Here is a 17,802-nt window from a genome sequence, read left to right on the forward strand (position 1 = left end):
GTTTATTTCATCATTATTTTTACCCAGACTTTAGAAAGCTCTAGCCTGATCTCTGGTTTGAGGAAACTCTGATCTCATTCTGTATAATGGTACAAAACAAGAGTTCATAGTCTTCGGTCCTTAAATTCAAAAACCTGATTTCTCTGTAAATGAGGCCTTAAAACAAACTTTCCTACCTTTGCTTAAACAGAGAATTCAGTTAACTAAGCTTGAGCGTTCTGGCTCGTCATGATTTCACCACACTTCTTTTAATGTCCAGAATGGATCTCTTTCAAGCTTCAGGGATTCTTCTAGGATTTGATGAGCATTTGTACCTTTCATACTTTAATAAATTTCTGTTGTGCTCTACCCGGTCTTCATTGCCGAAGATTTAAGGATTTTCATCTTTTTTGGTATATATGGTAGCAGTACCGCCATTCAGCGCCCTGGGGCCATGTTAATTGCCCTCTTGTTGGTATTCCTTCTTTAGTCAGGGCAACCAGACTCAAACATGGTATCCTTATGGTTTTGTACAAAGATGGGTTGGCTTTTTCCCTTCCATTGTACCCGTTTAAAGGTCCATTTTGCGGGGCTTCTTTGGCTATACAAGAATGTCAGGTTTGTGATTTCATAAAGTAGGTTACAGCTATTTCTGGATTTCTTTTTCAAGCGCACAGTTCTTTAAAAATAGAGTTACAATAGAGTTTCTGCTCATCTTTAGATTCTTCTCTTTTCATTACTTACTTTGCATTTCTTTTGCTCCTGTGATTTTTTTTTTTCTTAAAAATTGTTTTCTTTTACTTTAGTGAATCTCCCTTCTTGATTTTTAGTGTGTTAGCTTGCCTAACTGGCGAGCTAAAAGTAGGTTAGTTCTTTGTTTTTTTTCTTACTTAGCGTCCTTTTTCTACCCTGCCATTTAATCATCATCCAAAAAAATTTATGTAACATTGTCAGACTTGCTGCCCGGACTAAGCTAAACACCCTCACTGGTAACTGATGACCAGGTCCATCAACATGCACATAAGTAGGACTTGCATGGAAGCACCAGGTCTGAGAGCTGGAAGCACCCTCAGAATCATCTAGTAGAAGTCCAACTCCAGTTTACAGCCAAGGAATCCAAGGCCCAAAGGTGCATAGCTAGTATGTAATTAACTGGGAAAGATGCAGACCTCAAGATCTTTGTCGAGTTTTTCTTGGACCCATACCATATTGCTTTGCCACTCCGCTAAGCAGTAGCAGAGTGCAGACCTGCACTTGGGTGTTCTGACTCATTCTCTAAAGCTTGCTCACTACCTTACACCATGTTGCCTATGTCCCTGTGTTCTACTGAGTGTGGTGTTCCCTTCACTCATCCTGAGGAAGTTATTCTTTCTAGACTTGGTTTCTTCATTTGTAAACTGGAGAAGCCTAGCCTAAATAAAGAATCCACAGGATTATTTCAACTGGGAGGCAGGGATTTTTGTGCTCGTGTCAGTAGGCTGTGCTATCACCTTTGAAAAACTGCCTTGCTGAAGAGCTTGGCTACTTTCTGAACCTGAGGTGAGAAGCATGTGTAAGTGGAATGTGTATTGCCTTTCCCCATTATCTCATCATTTAGTCACAGTTTTGTCCAAGTACAGAGTAAGCCAGGAGCCTTAAAAGTACTTAGAGAAACAAAAATGGTAGGCTAGACCAAGTAATGAAGAGTATGCATTTTGCTTGCACTTAGGGAATTAATAACTCCACTTCCTGCCTGTTCCCATTCACTGCATTCTTAGTGCCAAAGTGCTTACTTCAACTTTTACTATCTGTGACAGGCATACATTAGAGGAACCTTCACTTCCTAAAATAGATAGGCAGCTCAAATGAGGTGGTTTTGGCCCCACATGCTAGGTGATTTTGTGAGCTGCTTTTTGAAGATTCATTTCTCTTTCTTCTCTAGCCATTTTTTATGTAGAGTTGGTATAGATTTGAATGATGTCTGTATAACGAAGTAGCAAAATTCAGTGAGGTTTATGCTCATAATCAATGAGATTTTAATGGAAAGAAGTCATTGATTATTAGATTTGGAAAAAGCCATGGGATTTTTTTAGGGTGTGTGTGGGTGGGGAGGGTGCCCATTTATTTAGTTATTTTATGAATGAAAAGTTAAGTGGCTTGCCCAACATCATATTTCACAGTGTTGGTTCATTAACAGGATCCAAACTCCAGGTCTCCCAAATCCTATTCCAGCATTCCTTCTTCTAAAGCCATTCTACTTCAGCCATTCTGAGGTGGCTCAATCTGTTAGCAAAGTGAAACTGCCACACGTTGCTAATAATACAAAGCTCCCTTATTTCAGTTGCTTTTCAGGTGCCAAGAATTCACCAAGCATTTGACTAGAAAAGATATACCAGCTGTATTTACTTTTGACTTGTTTGCAACATTTCATTTGTACCCAGCTCCAGCAGAGCTTACGGATGTTGTTAATGAATGGTTAAGTATATATATATATGTGTGTTCTTGACCCTTAGTACTTTCAGTTTTTTTTGAGACTCCATATTTTATAATCACATATTATAGAAGACAACCAGGCATGGAGATGAATAGGGGAAAATAAATTTAGTTTGTCTTACTGCCTGAAAAGCTGCCCTCTCAACCTTCTAGAGACAAGATTGAAAGCATTGTACTCAAAACTGAGAGGGCGAAGGGCCTCTTGCTTGCCATCACTTTGCTGCTTCCCAAGAATGAGTGCGAAGATTTCCTCATGGCACCAGTGAAAGCATTTGTGTCAGAAGTATTTAGTGATCCCTTCTTTGTGCCAGGTGCAGTCCTAGGTGGTTGAGTGTGTATTGTTGAACTGCAGAACTTGGGCCTGTCCTCTAAGAGCTCTTGGTTTAGCAGGGGTAGCCACCTGTAAGCAAAACAATCTATAAATAAAAATGGTGAGAAGGTCTGCGAAAGAAAAGTTCAGAGTAGTGTGATAAGGAATAATAGGGATGGAGGCCTGCTTTGGTTTAGTGATCTAGGCAAAGCTTGTGAGGAGCGCTATTTAAACTGAAACCCAAAGAAGAGCCAGCCCTGTAAGGAGTCTGGGTTGTAGAATGTGAGTTCTAGGCAGAGAGAACAAGTTCAAAGGCCCTAAGGTTGAAAAAATAAAGTTGGGGCTGTTTTGGGAACTGAAAGACTAACATGAGGGAGGGGAAGGAAGGATATGAGATGGGGATGGAAAAGCAGACAGGAACCAGGTCATGAGTAATCAGTATATTTGTCTGTATTGAATTATTTCCTTGTTGGAAGATCATTTGCTTTGTATTGAGACCTGTGTGGCATTCTGTGTATTAGAGATAGGTGAACTTTAGTTTGATTATCCCAGTCTTGAAAGTAACCCAGATGGGGTAGCAGAGAAGCAGGTTATGAGCCTACCTCATAACACTAAAGGCTTTCTAGCGTTCCCTACATTTTAGCAATTCTAAAAGTCACAAAACACCACTTCTCTGGCTTAGCCCCAGTTTGCAGAACAGCTGGACCTCTGTCCCACCACAGTCCTCTAAGCCACTTTGGGAAGTCCCCTGATCACACCTCGTACATTCCCCCTACTGCCAGGTGGCCCCTGTGGTGTCATATTCTTTTCCCCTGACAGGTGGGCCCTGTGAGTCCCCAGTTCCCAATTGACCCCCCCTGGTGTGGGCTGGGCTGGCTCACTGCTTATGCCACTGTTGGCCTTTGTTACTGCTAGTTCTTGCTTTCTGATAAGCAGTATCTTTCTCTGTCCTTTTCTAATCTCTGCTCCAGCATTCCCCAACAGTTTTTTTTTTTTTTTTTTTTGCTGAAGTAAGGAGAATATTTCACTTGTGTAACCAGTTCACAAAGGAGTGTTGACTTTATGTTCCCTGTCTGTTACAGGTATTGTGGTGCTACAAAGCCCCTGCTTTTATTACTGTTTCTTTATTCTTTAAACTCAGTTTGAATGGGGGCTGAGAAATGGGCTGAGAAGTACTCCTGGTTCCTGATTTAGAATCTTCCATCCCCCATTTGGAGGGAAGATTCAGCCCTTTTCTTCTTGTGTATCTTGCTTAGGAAGCATTTCTCCCTAGAAGGCATTTTCATCTTTCTCACCTTCATCCCCAAACTCCATTTTCTTCCTGAGGGAGGTTAGATATGACTGAACCTGAGAATCACAAAACTTAGACTCTCAAGCTAGGATTTTGACTCTGACCCCAAACCTTGGGGACAAATGTGTTTTAGAATTTATAACTTCTGGGTTTTAGAGTGGAAATATGGCATGCTACTTTAGCATTTTGTAATCAGATACTATTTCTAAAGCAAACATATGAATATTCATACTACGTGGGATAAACAAAGAATATAAGTGGTCTCGTGTCAGTTCAGGTTTTACTTCTAAAGAGATTTGCCATAGACTTAGAAAAAGTGTTCAGTCTTTAGACTGATTTTTGAAGTTGCATATAAAGGATTATGAACCTGTGTTCTTGTGTGTGTGCATACATATATGTGTATATGTGGACATGGTAGTTAGAATTTCTAGGCTAAATCTGAAGGTATCATAAAAACTCATTTAAAATAAAGTATTAGCTTCCCTACTCCCCTGCCAATTCATCTATTAGAGTTAATGTGATTTCTGTCCTTCCTCCACGCCTGGGGGAGCTATCATGAATGAATTTGATGACATGGAAGAGTATATTGGTTCAGCATAAGTTCTCCGTCCCAGTATGGCTACACCATCTGGGATGGACAGATGGACATGCCACAGGAAGACAGCAGGAACCTATAGCAGCTGCTGTTCAGAGAGATCAGACACTCTTAGAAATCCCTGCAACTTGACTATGAGCTGCACTGTGGGTGCCTAGTATGTGACCTCTGCTCACTGAGGTGACTCACGTGCAGCCTGAAGAATAAAATGCTCTTTTAAGCCAAAACTACAGGCCAAAGTTAAAAACACCAGCTGCTACAGATGCTGCATAGAGGTGCCTCTGCACACTGATATAGTTGATTCCTTCTTACCCTTTTAAACTCCTTCTTTCTCAGTATGTAGTGTTAGAATGAAAATGACAGTGGATTCATATGTCGGATCTGTCAGTCTGTGTTTACACATATACTTTGCAATACACAGTATAAGAAAACACAAGCAGAAAATGAGGTTCATGCCAGTCAAGTAAGCATTTTCTTCTGTAAGATGCTAATTCTTGATCCTTTCAACAAGAAAATGTGATACTTAATCTTCCATCCTTGAACTTCTTATGCAGAAGTACTCAAAGTGGAAAGTGAAATTGGTATGTTTTCACTGTTCTTAGAATTTTTTGAACAGTAGCTTGAAAGCTTTAATTTTACTCTATTCACCATTGTTTACATTCTAGAAAATGAAGAAGTCAAGGAAACGACTTTACGAGAGCTTAAAATGCTTCGTACTCTCAAGCAGGAAAACATCGTGGAGCTGAAGGAAGCCTTTCGTCGGAGGGGGAAATTATACTTGGTGTTTGAGTATGTTGAAAAAGTAAGTAACTAATTGATAGTATGGAGATTTGCCTGATTCTTCTTTTTTTTTTTTAACTTTTATTTTATTTTTTAAAGTAATCTCTATACCCAGCGTGTGGCTCAAACTCATGACCCTGAGATCAACAGTCGCATGCTCTACCTCCTGAGCGAGCCAGGCGCCTCTGCCTGATTCTTTTATTTCGGGTTGTTTCTGACAGTATTCAAGGAGGCGTTATTATCTAGTGTGTTTTGTCAATGTACTCAAAATCTCAGTATTTTAAAAATGAAGTTATTATCCATAATCATTAGAAGCCCTGAAATATATTGAAGTATTTTGTGCAATTTAACTATACAGAGATCATCCTACATTTTTCTTTTTTTTTTTTTTAAGATTTTATTTATTTATTTGACAGAGATTGCGAGAGCACAAGCAGGGGGAACAGTAGAGGGAGAGGGAGAAGCAGGCTCCCTGCCAAGCAGGGAGCCTGATGCTGGTCTCGATCCCAGGACCCTGGGACCATGACCTGAGCCGAAGGCAGATGCTTAACGACTGAGCCACCCAGGCACCCCTCATCTTACATTTCAACGGTGAATTAGTTTGGCTTCTGATGTTTTAGAATCTGTGTTCAACAATTAATTTTTGGGGCTTGGTTTATTTATTTATTTATTTATTTATTTATTTAAAAAGATTTTATTTATTTATTTGAGACAGCGAGAGAGCATGAGAGGGGGGAGGATCAGAGGGAGAAGCAGACTCCCTGCTGAGCAGGGAGTCCGATGTGGGACTCGATCCCGGGACCCCAGGATCATGACCTGAGCCGAAGGCAGTCGCTTAACCAACTGAGCCACCCAGGCGCCCCGGGCTTGGTTTATTTAAATTAAACCTAGGCAAGGCCTCTGAGGGAGAGACAAGTAAATTGACAGTGATGACATAGGATGTCAGAGGTATGTAAGGCAGCCTGCAAGCATAGGATGGCTGCCTAAATCAGACCTAGAGTGGCAAATGAGTGGGCTCATGGAGCAACCTTTTGTGAATTGCCAGTGCTTTGGCTTTAAGGGAAGAAGATGTACCAGGAGGCATAAGGTGAGGCTTGAGGAGATAGATGAGGCCACAAATAAGGAATTGGAAGCATGGGAGGAGAGTGGAAAAGTATACACAGTTCAGATTGTCTGCATATTTGCTTTAGTATTTTTTTTTTTTAATTGGTAACTCTTAGTGACAATTTTAATGTTGTGTGGCCCAGGGGCAAGTGTATGCTACAGTAATCAATATGTGTGTCTTTGAATTTCTTTGAGGGCAGCTGCCCTGCAGTGCTTGGTTATTGTCCAAAACTGAAATAATTACCTTAACAAGAGTAGAATAAACTGGAGCCAGATGGACCTTTTAGAGGTTTTCTTGATGAATAAATATGTGGCTCCTGATTTCCTGTTATTATCAAAACAACAGTAAAAATGATTACTTTTATTAAATTTCACTTCTTGAATACATGTCTCTGTAGGACTCTACATGATAAAATGAGGAATTTCTAAATTATAAAATGAGGCTTTCTAAAGAAGGTGAAGACTGGGGAGGTTATGTTTGCCAGCTGCTTTCTGTTGCATAAATGACAGTGTCCCACCACCATCATCATTACAAAATAGAAAGCAGTGTTGCCAAGGTGATGGACCAGGAATGTGGCTTTTGATTTAATTCAGCCTTTGCAAATTATTTTTCTAATGAAAATAGACATAGTAACTTCATTTCAAGCAAATCTTGAAGAGTATTATAAGTTTCTTTGTCATTTTAAAACACTTTATGTTTCTTTTACAAAATCTGCTTAAAGGTTTCTTTTTCTTTTCCTTTCTTTTCCTTTCTTCTTTCTCTCTCTTTTTTAAACGAAGACAGATCTTTATTTTTTTGACAGGGTGAGGAGGGGAAAAGGGAGAGGGAGAATCCCAGGCAGGCTCCATGCCCAGCGTGGAGCCTGACACAGGGCTCGATCCTACAGCCCTGAGACCATGACCTGAGCCGAAATCAAGAGTTGGACGCCTAACCAACTGAGCCACCCAGGCGCCCCTTAAGGTTTCTTTTCCTGTATCAATTTAGGAGTTTTCCTAAGGGAATTTCCCCACCAAAATTAAACTGAAATTTGATACTTATTAAAAAGTTATAAAAAAGGATTGCTGTAAAAATCAGAAGCTCTGGGGCACCTGGGTGGCTCAGTCGTTAAGTGTCTGCCTTCGGCTCAGGTCATGATCCCAGGGTCCTGGGCTCGAGCCCCACATCGGGCTCCTTGCTCAGTGGGAAGCCTGCTTCTCCCTCTCCCACTCCCCCTGCTTGTGTTCCCCCTCTCACTGTCTCTCTCTCTGTCAAAAAATAAATAAAGTCTTAAAAAAAAAAAAATCAGAAGCTCTTTATATTATTTTTTAGTTGTCAAGAATAAAACCTAGGTTGCTTCTGCCTTTCTGCTCTACCACCCCTGAGATGTGGCCCTTGTTCTCAAGGTCAGGATCAGGCTCCAGCTATCACATCCCATTGGCCAGGACTTAGTTTCATGGCCACCCTAGCTGCAAGGCAGAGGGGAAATGTACTCTTCATTCTGAGCACCTATGCATCCACTTACAAATTGTATTACTGTGGGCTAAAGGAAGAATGGGTATCGAGGGGCATTCTTCTCTGCCACTGATGAATTTAGAGTGTAATGGGAAATGAGACATACAGTTTATTTTCTATATTGCAAAACCTTCTTATTCCTCGTGTACATTTGGGACCTCCTATGCATTTGTTAATTGAAAAAGGCAATTTAAGTGGAGAATCATTAAAAAATGATGCATACATAGTTCAAACATTTTAACTTAAAATATATCACTATATATTCATTTACTACTCTTTAGAGGTAGGGTCAAGGCCTTTTGAGTATCTGTCTTCTGATTGTTCTGATGAGTCTTTCTTAAATACATCATATTCATAGTGCATCAACTATGATAGCCTGTGAGAGCATCTTTAAAGTGAAGTGAAAGCTTAAAAACATAGTAAAGCAGTCTCAGTGCAGAATCCTTATCACCATCACCACCTGTCCCCTGGCAGCGTTTTGTAGTTTTTGCACTCACATTTGATTAGGCAGCAGTATGTTTAGTGGTTTTCCTTTATGAAGTCTTTCCAAAGTATTAAACTTTGTTTTCTTATAAACAGCAACTCTTTTTATTTAAAACATTATTTCATTGGTTTATATGATATTTAATTGTATTAAAATAACAAGTGCATCTGTTATAAATAGGTATGAGAGTGTTATAAACAAACAACTGATTGTATATATGCAGCTCAACTGGTGGGAACACAATTGTGAGGTTGTATTAGAGCCAGCAGGTCTTCTAACTTTTTGGTCTTACGACTCCTATACTCTTAACTGGAAACCTAAGAGCTTATTATTTATGTGGGTTTTATCTATTAATATTATATTATGAGTCAAAACTGAGCAATATAAATTATTAATTCATTTAAGAGTAACGATAATAATCCCATTACATGCTAATATAAATATGGTTGTGGGTCATTCTTTCAAGTAAGAAATGGTGTTCTACCAAAAACAAGCAGGTAGTTCAGCTTGCAACTCACTCAAGTGATTTTCTTCAAGACAACCATCTTGCTTTGTTATGTAACAGAAGTGCTTTATGTGTATTCTTCATTTTATCATATAGATTCCTAAAAAGACATGTACTCGAAAGTTGAAATTTAATACAAGCAATAATTTTTACTGCTTCATCAAAGAAAGACATCCTTAACTAAAACGGGCTTTTTGTCTTTTTTTTTTTTTTTTTAACTGCGAGAGTGTAACATTGAAGAATCCAATGCCTTGATTTATGCTAAGGTGCCACCAGTTCACCCATCCTTGCTTTGAGTCATCAGTGTAAATACAAACATAGGGAAAGAGCCAACGAGCTGAGTGTTGCTATGAATATAGTTTTGACTTTATGGGCCTTCTGTAAGATCTGGTAACCACCCCTGAGAGATCCACAGATCATGCTTTGAGACCTGCTTTCCTAGATGGTCGTCTACAAACAATAAACTCTAATCATGCTGTGGACCTTAGTGTTGTACTTTACAGAGGGAATGGAAAATGTGTGGTTAATCTGGAAATTCAGTGGAGACTGGTTGAGTGGAGTTGCCACTTAATAAAAAATTTTACATGAATTTTAGAATTGTCTCTGACTCCAGACTAAGAGTTTCAAAACTTGATTTACTGGGAGTCTGTCATTCTTTTTTTTTTTTTTTTTTTAAGATTTTTTATTTATTTATTTGAGACAGAGAGAATGAGAGACAGAGAGCATGAGAGGGGGAGGATCAGAGGGAGAAGCAGACTCCCTGCCGAGCAGGGAGCCCGATGTGGGACTCGATCCCGGGACTCCAGGATCATGACCTGAGCCGAAGGCAGTTGCTTAACCAACTGAGCCACCCAGGCGCCCGGGAGTCTGTCATTCTTTATTTCACCAACATTTTCTGGCCTGTCTTAATTTTTGTATTGATTGCATGGATCACTTCTAATCTTAGGGATCATTTTCTTTTAAGAATATTTCCCAGGTCTCGGGCGCCTGGGTGGCTCAGTTGGTTAAGCGACTGCCTTCGGCTCAGGTCATGATCCTGGAGTCCCGGGATCGAGTCCCACATCGGGCTCCCTGCTCGGCAGGGAGTCTGCTTCTCCCTCTGATCCTCCCCCTCTCATGCTCTCTGTCTCTCATTCTCTCTGTCTCAAATAAATAAATAAAATCTTTAAAAAAAAAAAAAAAAAAGAATATTTCCCAGGTCTCCCAGAAATATTTTCAAGGCTTGATTTTATTGCAGGGTTCTATTAAACATGCATAGTGGGATGTGTTAAAATGACTGTTTCCCCCCTCCTTTATACATTACAGCATCTTGTCTCTACTTTGTATTGCTTTTCCCTTGAAAGTATTCTAAAGTGATGCCTGAAAGGTTTTAGGGAGAGTGGAAAGTGCCAGGGTTATTATTTGGGGCATCACTGGGGAGTAGTAAAAATGGAATTTCTCTTAAAAGAGAACTTTGATTTAATACAGTATCCTGCTTCTGCATGAAAAAGATAGTAGATGGAAAACAAAACAGTTTTTAAAAATGCATGCTGTATATTGGGTGAATTATCATCTAAGATGCTTTCTTAAGTTGTTAATACATGATTTATGGGTCTGCCTAATTTGTGGAGATTAATGGCTCCCTATTTAATTTTTAGAATATGCTTGAATTGCTGGAAGAAATGCCAAATGGAGTTCCACCTGAAAAAGTTAAAAGTTACATCTATCAGCTAATCAAAGCTATTCACTGGTGCCATAAGAATGATATTGTCCATAGAGGTAAGTATGGAATTTTTGAAATGGAAAATATTAAGAAAACATCAGAGTTAACAATGAAATATTTTACATATTACTGTCTTAAGAGTATTTCCATGGGCACTGACGTTCCATTTAAATTAAATACATTTTGAAAGTACAGGATATGAGATGTCGTTCACCTTCCAAGTCTCCTTTTGGATCACCAAAAAGATGGACTGCAAATTTATTTTGATATTATGGTGAGATATCTGTTTGTATAACCAGATCTATTCTCAACTTTAGAAATGCCTAGGGATATAAAGAACTCAACAAATAGGAACTTTGAAGCTTACTTTGGGCAAAAAGAGCAAAGGGATGTTCTCTGTTGCCTTTTGGTCCTACTGGTAGACCAGAAAATGTGAAACCACCCAGAATAAGGCTTTAAACGTGGTCACTGACCCCCATTGACAGTCACCTCTCATTCCCTGTTAGACCAACCACCTCTGGTATATACCCTTCACTTCCTGAATTTCCCTATCCATTAGTGAAAAGTGCCCATTGCAAGTTGTAGGCATGATCAACCTTGCATAAAGGTAATGAGTTGGCTTCCGTAAACTGTTTTATTGCTATGAGGTGGGTGGTTTATAATAATAAAAGGGAAACTACTTTCTCAGTACCATCTTTGACTCTACACTGTTTGTCTTCTCCTGATAATCTCTCTTGAATTCCAGAGTTTTACAGTAATGGGACACACTGATAAAATAATGAAGCCAGAAGATGTTTATCAGAAAGTCTTGCAATATCTACTTCTTGTCTCTGAATTATCAGATAAATGAATACTACATTTTAATTTACCTATACAAACACACAAGCATATCACTTTAAAAATAGTCTCACTTTAAGAATAGCTTAAAGGTCATGTGAAGAATGCCAACTCCTATTATATCTAGAAAAAGACATTTTATATTTCTCTTGGATTTGACTTTCATACTAGTTACCTCATCAAGGTTTTTGGTGGTATAGATAGATCTCCAAGTCAACTGCATATCTATCTAGTGTCTAGGGTAATGATTCTAATAATAGTCTAATACTACAATATTAGGCTATTAATAAGGAACTGATTTAGCTTCATTTCTATAGTGATGCTGTGATTTGGTTAAGTATATAGTAATAAATCAATGGTTGTGAATTAGCAGTAGAAACCATGATTCTGAAATCTACAGATTTTGCTCCTATTGCTTCCCTTTTTCCATTTTCACCTCTGCCATCTGATATAGATGATGGGTACTCTAAAAATAAAATTGTGAGATCTCCCAAGGCAGGAATTACATAGCATTTTCTGTATATTTCTACTCAGCTCTCACCACATCTTTTGAAGATCCATGGAAAAAATGAGAAATGTTTTCTTGATTCATGCAGGATAACTTCAGCATTAGATATTTATAATTGTGAACCACACAGAAAAGCTAAAGAGATATGTAAATGTAGACATTATATACAAAATCACAACAAATTCTATCGTTTTATATAGTTTTTCCTCTAGTAAATATAATGCTAGCTACTTATATGTGTTTTTTTTTTTTTAAAGGTGGCAATCTTTTTTATTTATTTTTAAATTTTTTTAAAGATTTAAAGAGAGAGACACAGCGAGAGAGGGAACACAAGCAGGGGGAGTGGGAGAGGGAGAAGCAGACTCCCCACGGAGCAGGGAGCCCGATGCAGGGCTTGATCCCAGGACCCTGGGATCATGACCTGAGCCGAAGGCAGACGCTGAACCACTGAGCCACCCAGGCGCCCCTACTTATATGTGTTTTTAAAGTATCTGGGGGGGTGCCTGGGTGGCTCAGTCAGTTAAACAGCTGCCTTCGGCTCAGGTCATGATCCTGGGGTCTTGGGATCGAGCCCCACATCCGGCTCCCTGCTCAGCGGAGAGCCTGCTTCTCCCTCTCCATCTGCCTGCCACTCTGCCTACTTGTGCTCTCTCTCTCTCTGTCAAATAAATAAATAAAATCTTTAAAATAAAATAAAATAAAATAAAGTATCTTGTGGGTGTGAACATTTCTTTTGATATTCTATCTCCAAAAATTTATGTTCTTACTACTTTATAAAGTAGAATAGTTCCTTGAAACGTGGTGGCCTAGACTCAGTGATTCTTAAATTCCTTTCAGAGATCGCATTTATACCTTTAAGATTTGAAGAGAAAAATATTTTTTAAATTGTGGGTTTTCATGTTTCTCAAAAAGAAATTAGTTGAAACTTTTATGTATCAGCAAAAAAGGTGTTACCCTGCTTTTCACTGCCACAGTTTCTATTCACATTACCGTGGATATTTCTAATTAGGTACCATTATAGTGATCCAATAGTGTCAGTCAGCAGTCCATGGAACATTTTTTAATAATTGTTTTTTTTTGTCTTTATACTTCAGATATAAAGCCAGAAAATCTCTTAATCAGCCACAATGATGTTTTGAAACTGTGTGATTTTGGTAAGTTAAAAAAGAAATTGAGCCCTGTAAGTAGAATTAATTTAATATAACATATAGGTAGCTTTTAAAGGCTTATTAAAAGTATTTTTTTATGTTTTGACTTCAATTAGCAGAGGAATATTCTATTGGGTCATATGTTGAAAAATTGATTGCTGGGAAAATACTCTCTTTGCATAGTGTTGTCTATTCTTTTTTAAAAATTCATAATGCAGTATTTGTTCAATGAGAACACAAAGCAAATAGATGCACGTGCATATATTCATAAACCCAGTACTTAATGATTCCAAAAAACCAATTTTCTATGAAATCCACTATGCCTTCTGTTTTGGGTAGGATAAAAGAAATATTTTTAAAGTATTAAAGTAGAAATTATTTTAGGTATAATCATAAGCACTAACAATATGCATAGGTAGATACATATGTATCATGTATATGCAATAGTTACATATCTATAAAGGTCAAAGACATTTTTAGAACAATTCCATTTATTCCCTTTAAATGTTCAATGAATGAGATTAGTAATTGATGTGTAATATTCCAGCTCCTGGTTGAGTGTATAAGGAAGCTTTTGAATTGTACTCTCTCCTAGTAGAAAATTGTGCATTCTTTTCCATATATATGAAACTGTATTAAGTGCTATTAAAAATTTGAGTTAAAATAATTCAAAAAAGTTTTAAAACTATAAATTAGGGTGTTTAAGTTCTGGGTCACCTTAAAAAAATCTTTTGTCTAATGCATATGCTGAAAAATAACAACTTGATTTTTTTTTAATGTTTTTTCACACATTCAAGTATAATCATAAATATAATGTAAACCTCTACATATAAGTGAGAATTCATCTCCTTTCATAAGCATAGGTTAGATTAGTACCTCGGAGGTGGATCGAACAAATGAGAAATAGAAGCATTCTAAGAATGCACTGTGTGAATGACTAGTTTTCTCCAGTGTAGCTATTAGAAGCATGTGTAACTGTTTTCACTCAGTGTTTGCAAAGAATTTGAATATTATAAACCTGCTTGCCTGAGGAAAAATGTTTTATAATAAGGGCTTAAATTTTTTCATACTTTATAAAGAATATTGCAAAGAAGAGTCCTGCTATATGTTAAACATCTTATGAAGTGCTTAGAAGAATAAAAAAGAAACACCAAAATACAGTTATTTAAAAGATTTTGACCTTGACATTTTTAGCACTTTCTTAGTATTATGATTTTCAGGAATATTTCTGGTTCTATTTCTCACTTTCTATCCATAATTGTGACTACCATCAAATACTGAGATTTTATGCACCTCATATGCCCTTTACTATGCATCCATGATTCTATGGGTTGGTGATTTGCTTAAACCCCCAAATTACTGAAATTTGTAAACAAGTTATAAATACAAAAGAGATGCCTATAGAATGGTTAATAATAGGAAAAGGGTATCCCTGGCCTGGCATCATTTCTTTTCTCTTTTTTATTTTTATTTTTTAAAGATTTGTTTATTTATTTTAGGGAAGGAGGGGGAGAGAGAGAATGTGGGGGGGGGCGGCGCAAAGGGAGAGGGAGAGAGAATGCTCAAGCAGACTTCCCGTTGCGCACGGAGCCGGACTCAGGGCTCGATCCCAGGACCCTGAGATCATGACCTGAGCCGAAATCAAGAGTCGGACACTTAACCAAATGAGCCATCCAGGCACCCCCTGGCATCATTTCTTAAAGGAAAGACAATTTGAAGTGGTAAGGAAATTTCACATGGCTGCACTGCATGTGGTTCTCTATGTCCTACGTGTCCCCAGTGAACACTTCTCAACTGCTTTCCTTCCCAGAGCACTGGGCTCCTTTGTCTAGCTTGAAGAATCCCATTTGAAAATAGGAATATTTCTTCTAAATATGTCTTATGAAGAAGCGTTGATTAACTGACGTTAGGGCTTTGTTTTTTGCTGTGGTTGTTTTTATTTTTTACTGTTACACTGTTTTCTACTTTTCAAAACTGACACCTTAATTTTTACCCCTAATTTTAATGTTCTGGTTCTCTGTGACTATCCATAATGCTTTTGGTGAGTTAGGTGGCTTATTTTTTGGCCCCAAAACCTTCTGAAAGGGTTTGGAGGGAAAATAATTATTGATAGAGTCTGTAAGTAATTAAGATACCCCTAATATGCTTCTCAGTCACATTAGGAGATTAAAATAATTTTGGCCTGCTTAGTTTCCATCATTGCCAACCATTAGTTGTCTATATAATGGCTAGAACTGATCAGCAACAGTAGATCTACGAATAGTAATGTTAAGTCCCACATATCAGAATATAATGACTAGCTCAGTTGGTTGAGTGTCTGCCTTCCACTCGGATCATGATCTCGTGGTCCTGGGATCGTGTCCCCCGTCGGGCTCCCTGCTCAGTGGGGAGTCTGCTTTTCCCTCTCCCTCTGTGATCTCTCTCTCAAGTAAACAAATAAAAAATCTTTGGGCGAAAAAAAAGAATATAATGACCATCTGTGACAGGGTATTTTAGCTTTAACTTGGGCTCTTGTAGGGACTTCATTTTGGTCCTAAGATTTGCATTTATTGAGAGAGCTGACTTAGAAGTATGCTCTGAATGCTTATAAAAGCATGTGATAACTTGAAAAATATGGATTTCTTTAGTATAGGAGGAGACTGGTTTTTTTAGTGAGTACACTGTATACTTTAATTGACATATGAATGGACTAATGTTTTAAAATAACGAAGGCACCATTAATAAACAGCCCATTCAGTACCAGTTATTATGTTCTTTTGATGTTCCTTTAAAATATTACTAGCACTGAAATACTTTGCCAACATGAAGTTATTATTTCTTTTTCAAAGTTACACCTTTGGGTTTTTCTGTCTTTCAGGTTTTGCTCGGAATCTATCAGAAGGCAATAATGCTAATTATACAGAATATGTGGCCACCAGGTGGTATCGGTCCCCAGAACTCTTACTTGGGTAAGTTACCTTCCCCAGATAAAATGACTTTTATATATCTGCTGATCGTGTATCATTAGCTTTGGGATCATCTATGAAAGATAAGAACTTTAGTTAATTAAATACCAGTTACCTATTGCAGTGTAACAAACCACTCAAACACTTAATGGTATAAAACAAACACCATTTTATTTGCTCACAGTTCTGGGTACCAGTGATTTGGGGGAGTCAGTAATTGAAGTTCAGCTGGATTGTTCTTCTGCTGGTCTCAATGGGAATCACTCAGGTAGCAACAGTCACTCAGCAGATCATTTGGAGGCTGGCTGGTTTACGAGGCCTCAGCTGGGACAGACCATCTCTGTTCCATGGAGACTCATCCTCCAGTGGGCCAGTCCAAGTTGCTTCATGTGATAACCGAAAACTTCCCTGCAGCAAGAGGGCAAGCCTCAAAGCAAAGGTGGTTTTGAAGCCTCTGTTTGCATGGCTTTTGCCTCATTGGCCGAAACCTGTTACATGGCCAAGTCCTGATTCAAGGGATAAAGAAATAAACTCGACCTCTTATTGGGAGGACTGGCCTACCTGTTGGTTCGTTCGTTCATTCATTCATTCAACAAACAGTAATCAAGTATCTCTTATACCTGACCACTTTGCTAGAAACATGATGTAAATATTGAAGCAGTTGCCAATTTTCTTCTGAATAGAGAAATCCTGTTTGATGGTAAATGGCTATTCAAACACACTGCATTGATAATTTTCTCAGCAACATCATATCCATCCACTTTGTGCCCACCCTTCCACTTTCAGTGCTCTTTCATTCATCTGTTAACCCCAGAAAAGGGTTTTCTGATAAGATTCTTCTTTTCTTTTTAGTAACTTGAGAGCCTAGGAAGGAGCCTCTCCTCCTGAACTCAATCACATAGTTATATGAATAATCCTCTACTTACCTTAGTGGTAGTATTTTCTTATTTTCCCTACATTGTATTTCCTTCTTGGGGACCATCCAAGAATGGAGAAAGAAGGCACATTCTGCAAATAAAATGAGATGTGGTGATGATGACTGGTGCTCTAATTACAGGTTTCATCTTTTTAGTGTGCCATATATATATCTGGGGGACATGAGAAATTTAATTTTTAAAGGTTTTATTTATTTGTTCATTTTAGAAAGAGAACTTGAGTGGGTGGAGGAGCAGAGGAAGAGGGAGAGAGAGAATCTCAAGTAGACTCTGTGCTGAGTGTAGAGCCTCACGTGAGGCTTGATCCCACAACCTGGAGATCATGGCCTGAGCTGAAATCTGGAGTCAGACACTCAACCCACTGAGCCACCCAGGCACCCCGAGAAATTGAATTTTTAAAAGATACTTTTTATATAGTAGGAATACAAATTTCTGTGTTTCTTTTGTTGACGATCATGATGACTATATGTGTAAGTTACTGAGGGTTTATTTTGATAGATTGTAATTCTTTTTTTTTTTTTTTTAAGATTTATTTATTTATTTATTTATTTGACAGAGAGAGACACAGCGAGAGAGGGGACACAAGCAGGGGGAGTGGGAGAGGGAGAAGCAGGCTTCCCGCGGAGCAGGGAGCCCGATGCGGGGCTCGATCCCTGGACCCTGGGATCATGACCTGAGCCGAAGGCAGACGCTTAACGACTGAGCCACCCAGGTG

General features: G+C 38.4%; 1 protein-coding gene across 1 annotated transcript in view; it reads left to right on the forward strand.

The window, feature by feature from the left end:
- The window catches only part of CDKL5 (cyclin dependent kinase like 5), a 204,906-nt gene that overhangs the window by 144,248 nt on the left and 42,856 nt on the right, over positions 1–17,802 (forward strand). The window contains exons 5-8 of the mRNA XM_035000328.1: positions 5,313–5,449; positions 10,650–10,770; positions 13,154–13,213; positions 16,065–16,155. Coding sequence (XP_034856219.1) covers positions 5,313–5,449; positions 10,650–10,770; positions 13,154–13,213; positions 16,065–16,155 — 409 coding nt within the window. The remainder of the gene's footprint in view (positions 1–5,312; positions 5,450–10,649; positions 10,771–13,153; positions 13,214–16,064; positions 16,156–17,802) is intronic.

The sequence above is a fragment of the Mirounga leonina genome, unplaced genomic scaffold (assembly GCF_011800145.1).
Source record: "Mirounga leonina isolate KUSES-001 unplaced genomic scaffold, KU_Mleo_1.0 Mir_101595, whole genome shotgun sequence".
Classification (NCBI taxonomy): Eukaryota; Metazoa; Chordata; class Mammalia; order Carnivora; family Phocidae; genus Mirounga; species Mirounga leonina.